At 43.0% G+C, this 12676-nt stretch overlaps 1 protein-coding gene across 3 annotated transcripts in view; it reads right to left on the bottom strand.

Annotated features, from left to right (window-relative positions):
* The window catches only part of ZNF827 (zinc finger protein 827), a 418517-nt gene that overhangs the window by 82732 nt on the left and 323109 nt on the right, over positions 1-12676 (bottom strand). For all 3 annotated transcript variants that reach the window (XM_082258929.1, XM_082258930.1, XM_082258931.1), the window contains exon 6: positions 6634-6867. In XM_082258929.1, coding sequence (XP_082115055.1) covers positions 6634-6867 — 234 coding nt within the window. The remainder of the gene's footprint in view (positions 1-6633; positions 6868-12676) is intronic.

The raw sequence follows: 12676 nt of genomic DNA on the forward strand, positions 1-12676 counted from the left end.
TCCGATTTCATATGAGAAGAATCTCCTCTTTGGAGAATTTGGGTATGAGACTGGGCAAACGGTACTGCCTCTAAGGAGGCGACCATCAATCCCAGCCAGTTGACGGACAGCAACTTCCGAATCATTGACTGAATCTTCTGGAGTTTCTCCGCCTGGAGAAACACTCTTGCCAAGGATGTATCCAAAATTAGGCCCAGATAGTTCAGTCTCCTGGTGGGAACCAGGGATGATCTTTGGGAAAAGCAAAGAAAACGCTGATGTCCTGCAAAGATGGGGATATGAAGATAGGCATCCTAAATGTCTATGGACGCCAGGAAATCCCCCTGATGCAGGGAGGCCACCACTGTATGGATGGACTCCATCTCTTCTAAGACCAGAATTGGACGCACCTAGCCCTTTTTCCTGGGCATTGTGAACAGGTTCGACTCATAGGTGTGCGCAGCCTATTGCATTAGGGTGTGCACCCCAAAGTTTAAATACACATGCATGTGTTTGCCTACATGTACATGGCCCCGATACATTACTCTCCCTGCTGGCAAAGTGAAATAGAAGTGTGTGGCACTTCTCTTATGGCAGAGCAGGTCCGAGGGAGATCTTTCCCATCTCCTCACTGGCAAACAGAGCGACAATGCTAATGTGCCCTAGGTGATTAGGGTGTGCCCGGGCACACCCTGTGCGCACGCCTATGGTTCGACTAGAACTCTTCCAAGGAATGGGAACTACCACTGCTTGTTGCATCAAGCTGTTCCCCGCAAAGCTTTTTAAGCGACCCGGGGATGTCGAATATTGGAAGGGAAGAATCGCACCGGTGGAAGTGATCGAAACTCGATCTTGTATCCCGACCATATGACCTTGCGAACCCCTTTATCCGGGATTCTGGAAAGCCCTGGATCCGAAAACCGGTGAAGACGTCACCCCACCCTAGAGATGGGTGGGGCCCATTCTGTCAATCCAACGAGATAACAGTGGCTTTATTTAGTCTGGAAATCGGTGAGTCCACTATTGGTGGTACCGTCCATCTTTGTAATGAGGGATTCCTCAAAATGATAGCGCCTAGCAATGCGTTTGGAAATAGCAGGGGCTCGTTTACGGAAGACCCCATTTGGGCAAGGGAAACCCTTCACCATTTTGGTAGGTTTGCTAGTACCAAAAAAGGAATATGAGTCTCAGCTACCTCTGCCGGTGTAACCTCAAGATTCAAGGTTTCCCGGCAATGACCAGCTCAGAATCCGTATCTGAAGTATCCGATGACATAGGGGTAGGCGGGGGTCGCTTTTCTTGACCCCCGTCCCTAACAGGCTATCTCCACCCGGGATACCAAAGACTCCAAAACTGCTGATAATGCATCATCACAAGTGGGGTACTGGAGGGTCCTGCGGCCACCCCGAGGGGATCAGGTGGGGATACATGAGTGGCAGGGTTCATGTAACAAGACACTTGCCAGCAAACACAAAAAAATTAATTGCAAGAAAAAAACATTTTTTTTTTTTTTTAAACTTAGTCCCCCAGCGCAGTAGCGCCCCTCAGTCTACCTGCTTGGACCCCTCAGAAAGAGAGAGAGAGAGACCCCAAGGCTCACCTGATGCACAGAAGTTTCTTATCAACCTGCTTCCAGCACTGTCTGTTACAGACAGGAAGTCTTTGGCTTGCTTTCCCTGGGCCAAGGAGGCGGCTCCGCCCCTTTACACGCCTTCCGGCGCCTCCCAATTACTCCACGAGGTGTTTGGTCACCTCAAACATGGCCGCCCCCATGCTGAAGACACGAGGCTACGCCAATATGGCGGCCTCGTGCGATCTGCAGGAAAATGGCGGCGGCCTGTGTAGGATAGCGGCGGCTTGCAAGCGGCCTGCGGGATGTGTGCATTCGGCCTGTGCGGCCTGCGGAAGTGCCTCGGCCTGCGGGAGGCTGTGTGGCCTGTGGAAGTGACCGGCTTTCTGGAGGGATGGCGATCTGTGGCTGCAGTCACTCAGGCATAGGCATCGGCCTGTGTACACACTAGACAGGTAGGATACCTCTATACCTCAATAGTAATGCCTTTTAGTAGTCTGCCACTGACTTCAGTCACCCTTACAGTCATATAGTGATCGATAGATAGTCAGCTCCCAAACCAAGCCTCCTGGTTTCTATTCACAAAAATCACACTCAAATTGGGGGATCTGTGACCTGTTATAGGATAGAGGGGAGACCCAGAAAACCGAGTGTCCGACCATCCCAGAGAGGGGCCCGCGTCCACCAACAACCCGACAGGGGGAGAGGGGGAACATTCATACCGGAACCAGGCGGGCGCCAACTCCTGACAGAACCCCTCTCCACCGGGGTGGGGGGGCTGTCGACCAATACGGACGCTGTGACTCTGTTGGTCATTGGCGTCCAGGCGAGACGTTTAACTCGCAGGGTCAGTCCCCGTCCAGTGGGACTATGTCGCGGCCGACCCAGCGCGGAGCTATGGCCTGCACGCGCTCGTAGGCTGAACTGGGGTGACCACTGGATCTCAACATCCAGCCCGTCGCCCAGTTTCAGCGTACTTGCTTGAAGATCTCACAGGAACACTGGAGAAAAATGCTGTCTAAAAAAGTATTTCTAAAAAAAAATCTTGCCAGGACCGAAGATCCTAGCAAGGAATCTAGGCCCTTACTCCTAACTAGACAGAAAAAAACTGATTTGCTGTAGCAGGAAGTGAGAGGATATACCCTCTGGGACTGCCCCTAGGGTGTTGCCAGAACGTTTTCTTTCCTGTCTAGTCCTACTCCTGTAGAGGGCAGTATAACCCGAGTTGATATTAATCAAGGAGGACTACGTCTGTCAATGAGCGACAGAGAAACAATGTTATCTTCTGTAAACTACTAGTTCCATCAACAAAGTTGTAATAAATATAAAAGGGGGAAGACGTCTGAAGCCCAGACTAGGTGACAACCATGGTTCCCTCCACAGATACAGTGGGGTGGCTGACCGTAGCCCCCCTAAGACAGATAGCCTAGGTAGGAAAAAAAAAAGTCTTCGAGGTTTAAATATGCTAGTATTTTTAACATAATATCTTGCATTATAATGCAATTATAATAAATGCATCTATAATGCATTTTGGGATTATTAGGCTGTTCTTAGCTTGTGTGCTTGTGGAGGTAAAGCAGCGCAGTAAATACACAAAGCTACAATTACTAAATACACATGACAATGTTTACATGGAAGGTAGGAACCTGTACGTGCAAGTCGCTTTCATTATCTGGTGTCCATTTATCTTGTAGAAGTGCGCCTTTGTAATTTTTAAAAAGCAATTATTATTTTGCCTATTTTTTCTCTCATTCTTCTAGATTTTTACCAAACAGTTGATATAGAAGTGTTTATTTCAGGTCACACTATATGACAAAAAAAAAAAAAGAACCTAGAAGGCAGAGCTGGTTTAAATAGTGAACCGTTACTAACAGAGCAGGCCATACACAAAACAAATACAGTCACATTTTATAGACATCATTTGAAACATGATATTTATGCAAAAGTAGTGAACACTTCGGTGTACAGCATCAGATAGCTGAATGTACGGAAAAGACAAAGCATGATGTTCTTGAGTCTTTTGTCTGTTATAAATGAAGATGTCTGCAAGGGTTTTTTTTTTTTTTTTAAAAACCTTCCTGCCCGATCCTTAGAACCATTTGCCACACACATGCACAGAGATGTTGCTGTCTGCAACTTGTTCAACTCGCCTTTGCAATCTAAATAAGTAAAAGAGCAGCATCAGAAGAAAGAGGTTGAGTAAACAGTTCTTTCTCACGTGATCAGACCAAGCCGGAACCTAAGAAGAAAAGCTGGAAAAGGATGGCATAACTAATCACTGAAAAAGTCACCATCCAGCATGCAGTGGAGGTCAGGTGAGTAGGCAGAGCAATGGAAACGGCAACATCTTCTGCCTACTATAATATAATGTACAATAACGTAAAAAAAAAAAAAAAATATATATATATTTGCCTTCAAAGGGACACTATTGACATTTTTATTTTTTTATTGTAAAATCAACATTTTATTCATTTTAAAAATTGATGTACAATTATTTCTGACCTGTCAAATATATATCAAAAAGTATGAGTTTTTAAAAAATCTCCAGTCAAGTGACTTTACCTTGACTGAGATATAACATTTGGGAGAATGGTGTCATCAGTCTGCTGCAGACAAAAGGAAACATGAAATTCTAGCTCCTACCTCTGGCCTTGTGGCTTGCTACAAAGTTATGTACAACTATAAACAGAAAATGGAATCATGAACTTTGTGTAGACATATAGAAGAGAAAGCTTAAAAACAACTTTATTACATACAATTAAAAATCTATTACACATAAGGGTACACAGCATGCAAAGATTCTGATTACAATTGACATGTGGACTCAACGCGTTTCAGGAATCTCCTTCAGGAGCACATGTGAAAGAATCACACTGGAACCCACTCCTTATTAATCTTTAATGGAATAATACCAGCCAGTAGGCTAGAATTCATAGCATGTGTATGTTGTCTATAGAGGTGCAAATGAGTAAGTCAAGGTGAAGCCATTGCCTCTCAGATAGAAAATTCAGCAAACATGTATTCCAACGAGGGGGCTCTTCATACAGTGCATTGAAAAAGTATTCATACCCCTTGACATTTTCCACATTTTGTCACGTTACAACCAAAAATGTATTTTATTGGGATTTTATGTGATATGTGCCACTTTTGTGTTGGTGTAATTGTGAAGTGGAAGGAAAATGGTTTTTAAGATTTTTTACAAATAAATATCTAAAATGTGTGGCATGCATTTGTATTTTTCCTCCCTTTACTCTGATACCCCTAACTAAATTCTAGTGCAACCAATTGCCTTCAGAAGTCACCTAATTAGTAAATAGAGTCCACCTGTGTGTAATTCAATCTCAGCATAAATACAGCTGTCCTGTGATGCCCTCAGAGGTTTGTTAGAGAACCTTAGTGAACAAACAGCATCATGAAGGCCAAGGAACACACCAGACAGATTAGGAATGTGTGGAAGTTGTGAAGAAGTTTAAAGCAGGGTTAGGTTATAAAAAAAAATATCCCAAGCTTTGAACATCTCACGGAGCACTGTTCAATCTATCATCTGAAAATGGAAAGAGTATGGCACAACTGCAAACCTACCAAGACATGGCCATCCAACTAAACTGACAGGCTGGGCAAGGAGAGCATTAATCAGAGAAGCAGCCAAGAGGCCCATGGTAACTCTGTAGGAGCTGCAGAGATCCACAGCTCAGGTAGGAGAATCTGTCCACAGGGCAACTATTAGTCGTGCACTCCACAAATCTCGCCTTCATGGAAGAGTGGCAAGAAGTAAGCCAGTGTTGAAAGAAAGACATAAAAAGTCCCGTTTTCAGTTTGCGAGAAGCCATGTGGGGAACACAGCAAACATATGAAAGAAGGTGCTCTGGTCAGATGAGACCAAAATTGAACTTTTTGACTTGAAAGCAAAAAGATATGTGTGGCGGAAAACTATCACTGCACATCACCCTGAACACACCATCCCCACTGTGAAACATGGTGGTGGCAGCATGCTGTGGGGATGCTTTTCTTTAGCAGGGACAGGAAAGTTGGTCAAAGTGGATGGGAAGAAGGATGGAGCAAAAACAGAGCAATCTTAGAAGAAAACCTGTTGGAGTCTGCAAAAGACTTGAGACTGGGGCAGAGGTTTCACCTTCTAGCAGGACAACTACTCTAAACATACAGCGAGAGCTACAATGGAATGGTTTGGATCAAAGCATATATTTAGGTGTTAGAATGGCCCAGTCAAAGTCCAAAACTAAATCCAATTGAGAATCTGTGGCAAGACTTGAAAATTGCTGTTCACACTTCACAGAAGCTCTCCATCCAATCTGAAAAATCTTTTCAGGCATTCAGGAGGCACTGTGGTTTTTTTTCCAGCTGAAGGGAGATTTTACATTGAAATGCCACACTGAAACTGAGAGCCAAATATTTTTCATTGACTTTAATAGGTAAGTCTGACAGGCAATGCAGATTTGCTTTGGCATGTGTACAAACCTCTCCTGGTGCCAGTTACCTTCGACCAATGGGGGTGAAGAAGGGATGCCCATGTGCCTTTACAGGGCTAAAGAATCTGGCAGCCCCCATGTGAAAGCAATCACCAAGCACTAGCACTGTAACATAGGAAGAAAGCCAAGAGTGGTCGTGATGGTGAGGAGGGGGTTGGGGAACAAAGGAAAGGCGAAGTTTATGCTACTCACTTTCAGTGGACCTGTTCATTTACACTTCATTATCCTTCACCAATATGCAAGTAAGTAAATTTAATTTCACAGATTCCCACATTTTTAGGAAAAAAAAAAACTTCAAAGCTTCAAGTCAATATTGGATCATCAGCTGGAAATGAATTTATTTGTGTGTTCGTACACTAAAATTGCTCCCTACATCAAGAGCTTTAAATGTTAACCTTAACAAAATGTTGAATGTAAAGACTTTTATTAACTCTCACTGCCAGAGGGGCAAACGCTGTGGATGACTCCACAGAACCTGCTATGCGTCAAAGAGGTAAATTCTGATCTGGCATGCTGCCAGACGTCACTGGGAATATTATACATCTGTCTTTTCGGAAGCTGACATTTAAAAGGCCGTGCTATAAATTGGCGTATTACCTGACAATTTAAAGAGAAGTTCTGAAGCCATCTTCACAGAGATGTCTTGGCTGAAGAGGTTCCCCTCGGGAATAACTCTGCACTCTGGCATCTTCTGCAAGTGCTCGGTTTTTTCTTGCCTTAATAAAGTGCTGTAACCAATGTTTTGTCTGGGGGAGACGGAAGAGTCAGGGATGTCAACCTCCATGGGTTCTTCTTTAATCTTCACAGTCTGCGAGTCCTTACAACTTTCAGCTACACAGGGTAAAATAAGAAAATTCAATTACAAGCTGCACCTAAGTAAAGCAGGGCAAAGACTGAAATAGTTAAAATGTATCAGCTATCTTATCCTGTGTATAGAGTGTGGTGAAAGCAGCACACCAAAATATCCCATTAGTTTGCCATCTGAAGTAGGTTACCATAAATCTATCCTCTTTGACTCTTTATACACTACCCAATTTTCTCTGGAGAAGTGAGCAATGTGAGCATTTGCAGCAATTTAGAACTGTATGATACCTACAAAAAAGAAATAGGAACACTATGGATATACAAACTGACATCATACACGCATGAAAAATTCTTTATAATCTATACAGTAATGAAGAGTTTTGCAAGAGTATAAAGAGAAGTCCTTGGACTTTTCTATTTCCATACTTGGCAGAACTTGAAGGATAACTGTAGTTTTTAAAACATTAGTCCTTTTAAAGCAGAATCAAACTGTATCTGAGCACCACAAACCAAAAGCGTTACTTAAAGCAGTTGTAAAGTCAGAAGGTTTTTTATCCTAATTCATTCTGTGCATTAAGATAAAAAGCCTTCTGTGTGCAGCAGCCTCCCCAGCACTCCCTAATACTTACCTGAGCCCATCTCTGTCCAGTGTAGGGTTGCCACCTCATCCCTTTAAACCAGGACACATTAATTACACAGGCTCTGAGGCTAATATAATGCACATAAGGCACTAAGTGAGTTTAATTACCACCAATTTTAATTACCACCTTAATCAGCCACAGAACCTGTGTAATTATTGTGTGTCCTTTTTTAAAGGGATGAGATGGCAACTCTAGTTCAACGATGTTCATGTCTCCGTTCTGATTGGCTGAGACACAGCAGCGGCACCATTGGCTCCCACAGCTGTCAATCAAAGTCAGCCAATCAGGAGAGAGAGGGAGGCGGGGTTGAACAGCAGCTCATGTCTGAATGGACAGAAGAAGCTGAAGCTTGGCTCGGGTGCCCCCATAGCAAGCTGCATTCTGTGGGGGGCACTGGATAGGAGGGAGAGGCCAGGAGCAGTGAAGAGGGACCTGAGAAGAGCAGGATGGGGGCTGCCCTGTGCAAATCCACTGCACATAGGAGGTAAGTATAACATGTTTGTATTAAAAAAAAAAGAGACTTTAAAAAATTACATAAATACATTTTTAATATTCAAAGCAGTGCCCATCCATCCATGTCTCAATGCTTTACTTTGCTGAGAAATAACTTTGAAAAGCACCCCCTAGCATTTCTGGTCATAGCCATCCCTTCAATAAGGGAAGATGATTTATGTAGCAATTACTTCCTGGAATCCATCAGCCCTAAGCTCAGGCATGCAGACATGGGAGGAGGGGGGGAGGCAATCTTAGCTGAGAAAGCCTCTCCTCCTCTCCTGAAGACTCCTGGGATGTATGACCTTCCCCTCCTGAAGAATTCTGGGATGTATGACATCATTTGCCTAGGCATGGAAACCAGAAAGTAACTGAAGAAATGTAAAAAAACATTTAAACCATGTAAATGTTATATACTTTCTTATCTATTCACTAATGCAAACAGCATAAGGATTCAAAACAGTTAATGTTGATTAAGAGAGCGAATTTCCACTTTAATATATGCAATATATAACAAGCAGCTTTGCAAATACACCCTCTTGCATGTGTCTTTAGTTTCCCTGTGCTTTGACAGCTGTCATCAGAGGTCCAGGAAAATGTAAACATTGCATTGTTTACATGCAGTTAGCTTGCATATACAATGTAACTGCACAGAAGAATGGAGACCTATGAAGGAATCTGCTCCAAATGCCTGTCTGATTCAGTCTTAGTGACAGGAGCCAGATGCCTATTTTTTTCTAAGTCCCTTATGACGCAGACAAGCTGAGCATAAACAAAACAACATTTAGACTGCTCTTGGCCTGTAATAATAGCTCCCGGTGTACAGGGGGAAAAAGTGAGGTAACAGGTAAATATTTACATAGTTGCTTGGTATCCATTGATAATTTAGGGGCCAGTTCATATCACATGCAGTCCAGTGTTTTTTTTCTGTATCAAAAACGCATGGATAGTAGGTTATGTGAGCAATAAATACAACTACTCCTACAAGGGCACAATATATAAATAAACGAATATAAGCAGCTAACGTTTGCAGACAACAAATTAAATTAGTATAAAACAATAAAAGTGCAGTGCTATTTTAGAAAAGATTTTAACCGCTCCAAGGAGGGTTAAAAAAAGTGTGCAACACTCCCACTAGCAAGAGCCCAGGTCCAGACGGATTTACGCTAAAATTCTATAAACACTTTGCTTACTTCCTGACTCCCTTTCTGACCCTCTTTCTGACCAAAGTATTAAGCTTCCTGACGGTGGGTAATAGGTTTCCTTCACAAACCCTTGAGGCACATATATCCCTCATTTCAAAACCAGGTAAGGACCCCTCCAATTCCGCAAACTATAGGCCTATATCCTTGATTGGTGATGATTTGAAGATCTTCACCAAGGTGCTTGATAACAGATTCCAGCCACTACTACCTCGTCTGATCCACTTAGGCCAAGCTGGTTTTGGGAGTGGCCGGGAGGCCAGAGACATCACTCTAAAAAACCCTCCTACTGAATGACTATGCTTGCTCTCAAGCTATTCCAATGTGCCTTCTTGAGGTCGATGCAGAAAAAGTAGGTGACCGGGTTAGTTGGCAGTTCCTTTGCTTATTCCTCCAGCAGATAGGTCTAGGCCCGCTCATGGTCTTGAGGATAATGTCTCTCTATTCCTCAACTTCAGCTCAGATCAGAATAAATGGTTCCTTATCCCCTAGGTTCTCTATTCACAACGGTACACGACAAGGATGCCCCTTGTCGCCCCTCCTCTATGTTCTCACAATGGAACATCTAGCTGTTGCCTTACGTCAGAACCCAAAGATAAAAGGCACCTCAGTAGGTCCCCTTCACAATAAGTTAGCTCCATTTGCAGGTGATCTGTTATTTTTGTTACACAACCTCTAATCTTGCTCGCCCTCGATTCTTGCAGAATTCCAGAGATTTGGGGGTGTCAACAACTTTAAAGTAAATTATAACAAGTCGGAACTTCTAAACATATCCCTCCCACCAGAGGTCCTAAAACGAATCTTGACCTGTTTCCCCTTCAAAACGGGATCTACCTCCATCCGCTACTTGTGGATTCAGATACTGATGGAGACATCCCAGCTCTACCTCATGAAATTTCTCCCACCCTTACATAAAACCAAAGCAGACTTATCTACATATGCCACCAAAAGACTTTCGTGGCTTGGTAGAATTAACGCACTGAAAATGGACATCCTACCTCGTTTTTTTGTGCCTGTTTCAAACAGTCCCTATTTGTCTTCCCACTTTGTACTTTCAATCTTTACGTCAAGCGTTCTGTAAATTTGTCTTGTAAAGGATGCACCCTCAAAACATTAACCCTCCCAAAACATCGGAGCGGGGCAGGAGTCCCGGATATATCCCTATATCATAAAGCTGCAGTATTCACAAGACTTCTAGATTGGTCCCAGCACCACTCTTCCAAATTGTGGGTTCAGTTGGAGAGCCATTTGAACCCTGTGGATCTTCGTGCTCTTGCCTGGACCTCGCTGACTAATCATCTCAGGATCTCAATCCATTCCGAGCTTACTCGACAGATGATCCACTTGTGGGAGCGCACAAACTCTACTCTCCATCTATCACCTCCTACGGACCCTATGACCCGGCTTTTCCTCCAGCTCTCCACACATCATGGTTTTGGATCTGGAACCACAAAGAACACAGACTTGCTCAGATTCTTAAGACGGATCCTTCTTTAACAATGACCTTTACCTCCGAACCACCTGTAGATAGTATACCCCAATGGCTACAGCGATGACAAGCCTTATCATTTATACATTCTTTCCCTTTCAGAAATCCAAGTTAAACCATTTTGAATCTCTGCTTTTGCAAGTGGATCCTCCGTTGCATGTGGTATCTCAATTTTATTCTTTGCTTCGGCCAGCATCATCTCTTGATTTACCCCCTTACGTACAGGTCTGGAAATCCGAACTACATCACTCTATCCCCCCTCTGGTTGGTTAAAATGCTGAACCTTGACTCAAACTTTCCTTAGCTACTAAAAACCAAGAAACAGGGTTCAAAGTGACTACCAGATGGTATAGATGCCCGTCTGTTTTGCACCATTTAAACCTCTCCATACCAATACCTGCTGGCGCTGTAGCTCCTCCATGGGCACCATGATCCACATATGGTGGGAATGCCCCCTTTAAGATCTTTTTTGGCTTTGTATCTTCGACCGTACTGCAAGTTGATGGCGACTTCTTTTCAAGCTTCTTCTGTAGTAGCTCACCTGTCAATACCTCCTGGATCCTTCAAATCCATTAAAAAATACATTCTTCGCCATTTCTTATCCACAGCTAGAACAGTCAACTCTCACTGCTCCCTCTCCTTTTCCAATACGCAACCTCTCCATCTTTAATATCTTTCTTTTGGATTCCCTGCTTGTACCCCATAAAAGTGTCAACTATGTGTTCTTTACCTTAGTGATGCCTACAGCATTTGCATTGATATTTATCCTGAAACCTCAAATATGTGATCTTCCTATACATCAATATTTTGTTATAAGTCTTTAACTACTGTTTACATATCATCAAACATTCCAATAATCAGACAAACATCTCTCCTTACATGTACCTTTTTCTATAAGATGGCCGCGGTCCGTGATGAGGTTACACGTCGTGGCTCCACTCAACATGTTTCGTTGTCGGGGCGTGGCCAACAGTGGTCATCACACAATATATAGCAGACGAGCAGAAAATAAATTACTGCACTGCCATTTGCGTTCTAGAGGCCAGAAACTATAAAAAACCGAACTAACTAGGGCCACCATACCACCAGGTTATATGGCTTCCAATGGCATAGTTCACAACAGTGTGGCCAGTTCCAATATAAAAGTAGAACATGCTGCATTTTTTCTGTACTGGAACGTGGTAAAACACATCAAAAATGCACCGGAACACACCTAAGCACACAACTTTATTTAAGGTGAAGAAAAAATTAAGGGGAAAAATGCACCAGAACGCATCAAAAACGCACCGGGAACTTATAAAAAATGTGCATGCACACAGCTTAGAGCCAGCTTAAGAAACATGGAAAATGACAGCAGAAATAAGTGCTCCATCAAGCCTGTCCCTTTTTAATTTTAACCTTCTTGTCAGCATAAAGATCTAGGTTTGTAACAAGCATGTTTGATGACACTTACGGTTTAATGTCTGACTACCGCTGCTGGAAATCTATTTCAAGTATCAACTACTCTTTTGGTAAAATATTTATTCCTCTTACTAGTTTGAGGTCATTCCCCTTGTTCTTGATCTTAGTGTCATATTAAAAATACAGCCACCCTAAACCTTATTCACAAGTTTAAAATGATACTAAACAAAGACGTGTTAATTCCAAAAATCATTCACATAAATCATATATATCATGGCACTGTATTTTTTTTTTTTTTTTTAATCCTCTAAGTACCTTATTCCTGCAGCACTACTGTGTTTCCCTGCTCAATGGCATTTGCAGGGAACAATTTTTGGGAGGGGCTTCTTTTACTCTGTCTGCTTATGTATGCTCTCTACATTAGCAGAGCACATGTGCAGCACAAGTCTGTGTCTGCACAGCCCTGATTGGTGCTGTGCCAGTCACATGATTATAAAAAAAAGTTTCAGAAGAGAAATTCACAGCTCCCTATAAAAGCCGGTTCACACTGCCACGACTTGTCAGAAGTAGCGCTCCATTCTGTGCAATAGAACCGTTCTAATCAGAGCGAC

This window comes from Pelophylax lessonae (assembly GCF_965119305.1).
Source record: "Pelophylax lessonae genome assembly, chromosome: 1".
In the NCBI taxonomy this organism is placed as follows: domain Eukaryota; kingdom Metazoa; phylum Chordata; class Amphibia; order Anura; family Ranidae; genus Pelophylax; species Pelophylax lessonae.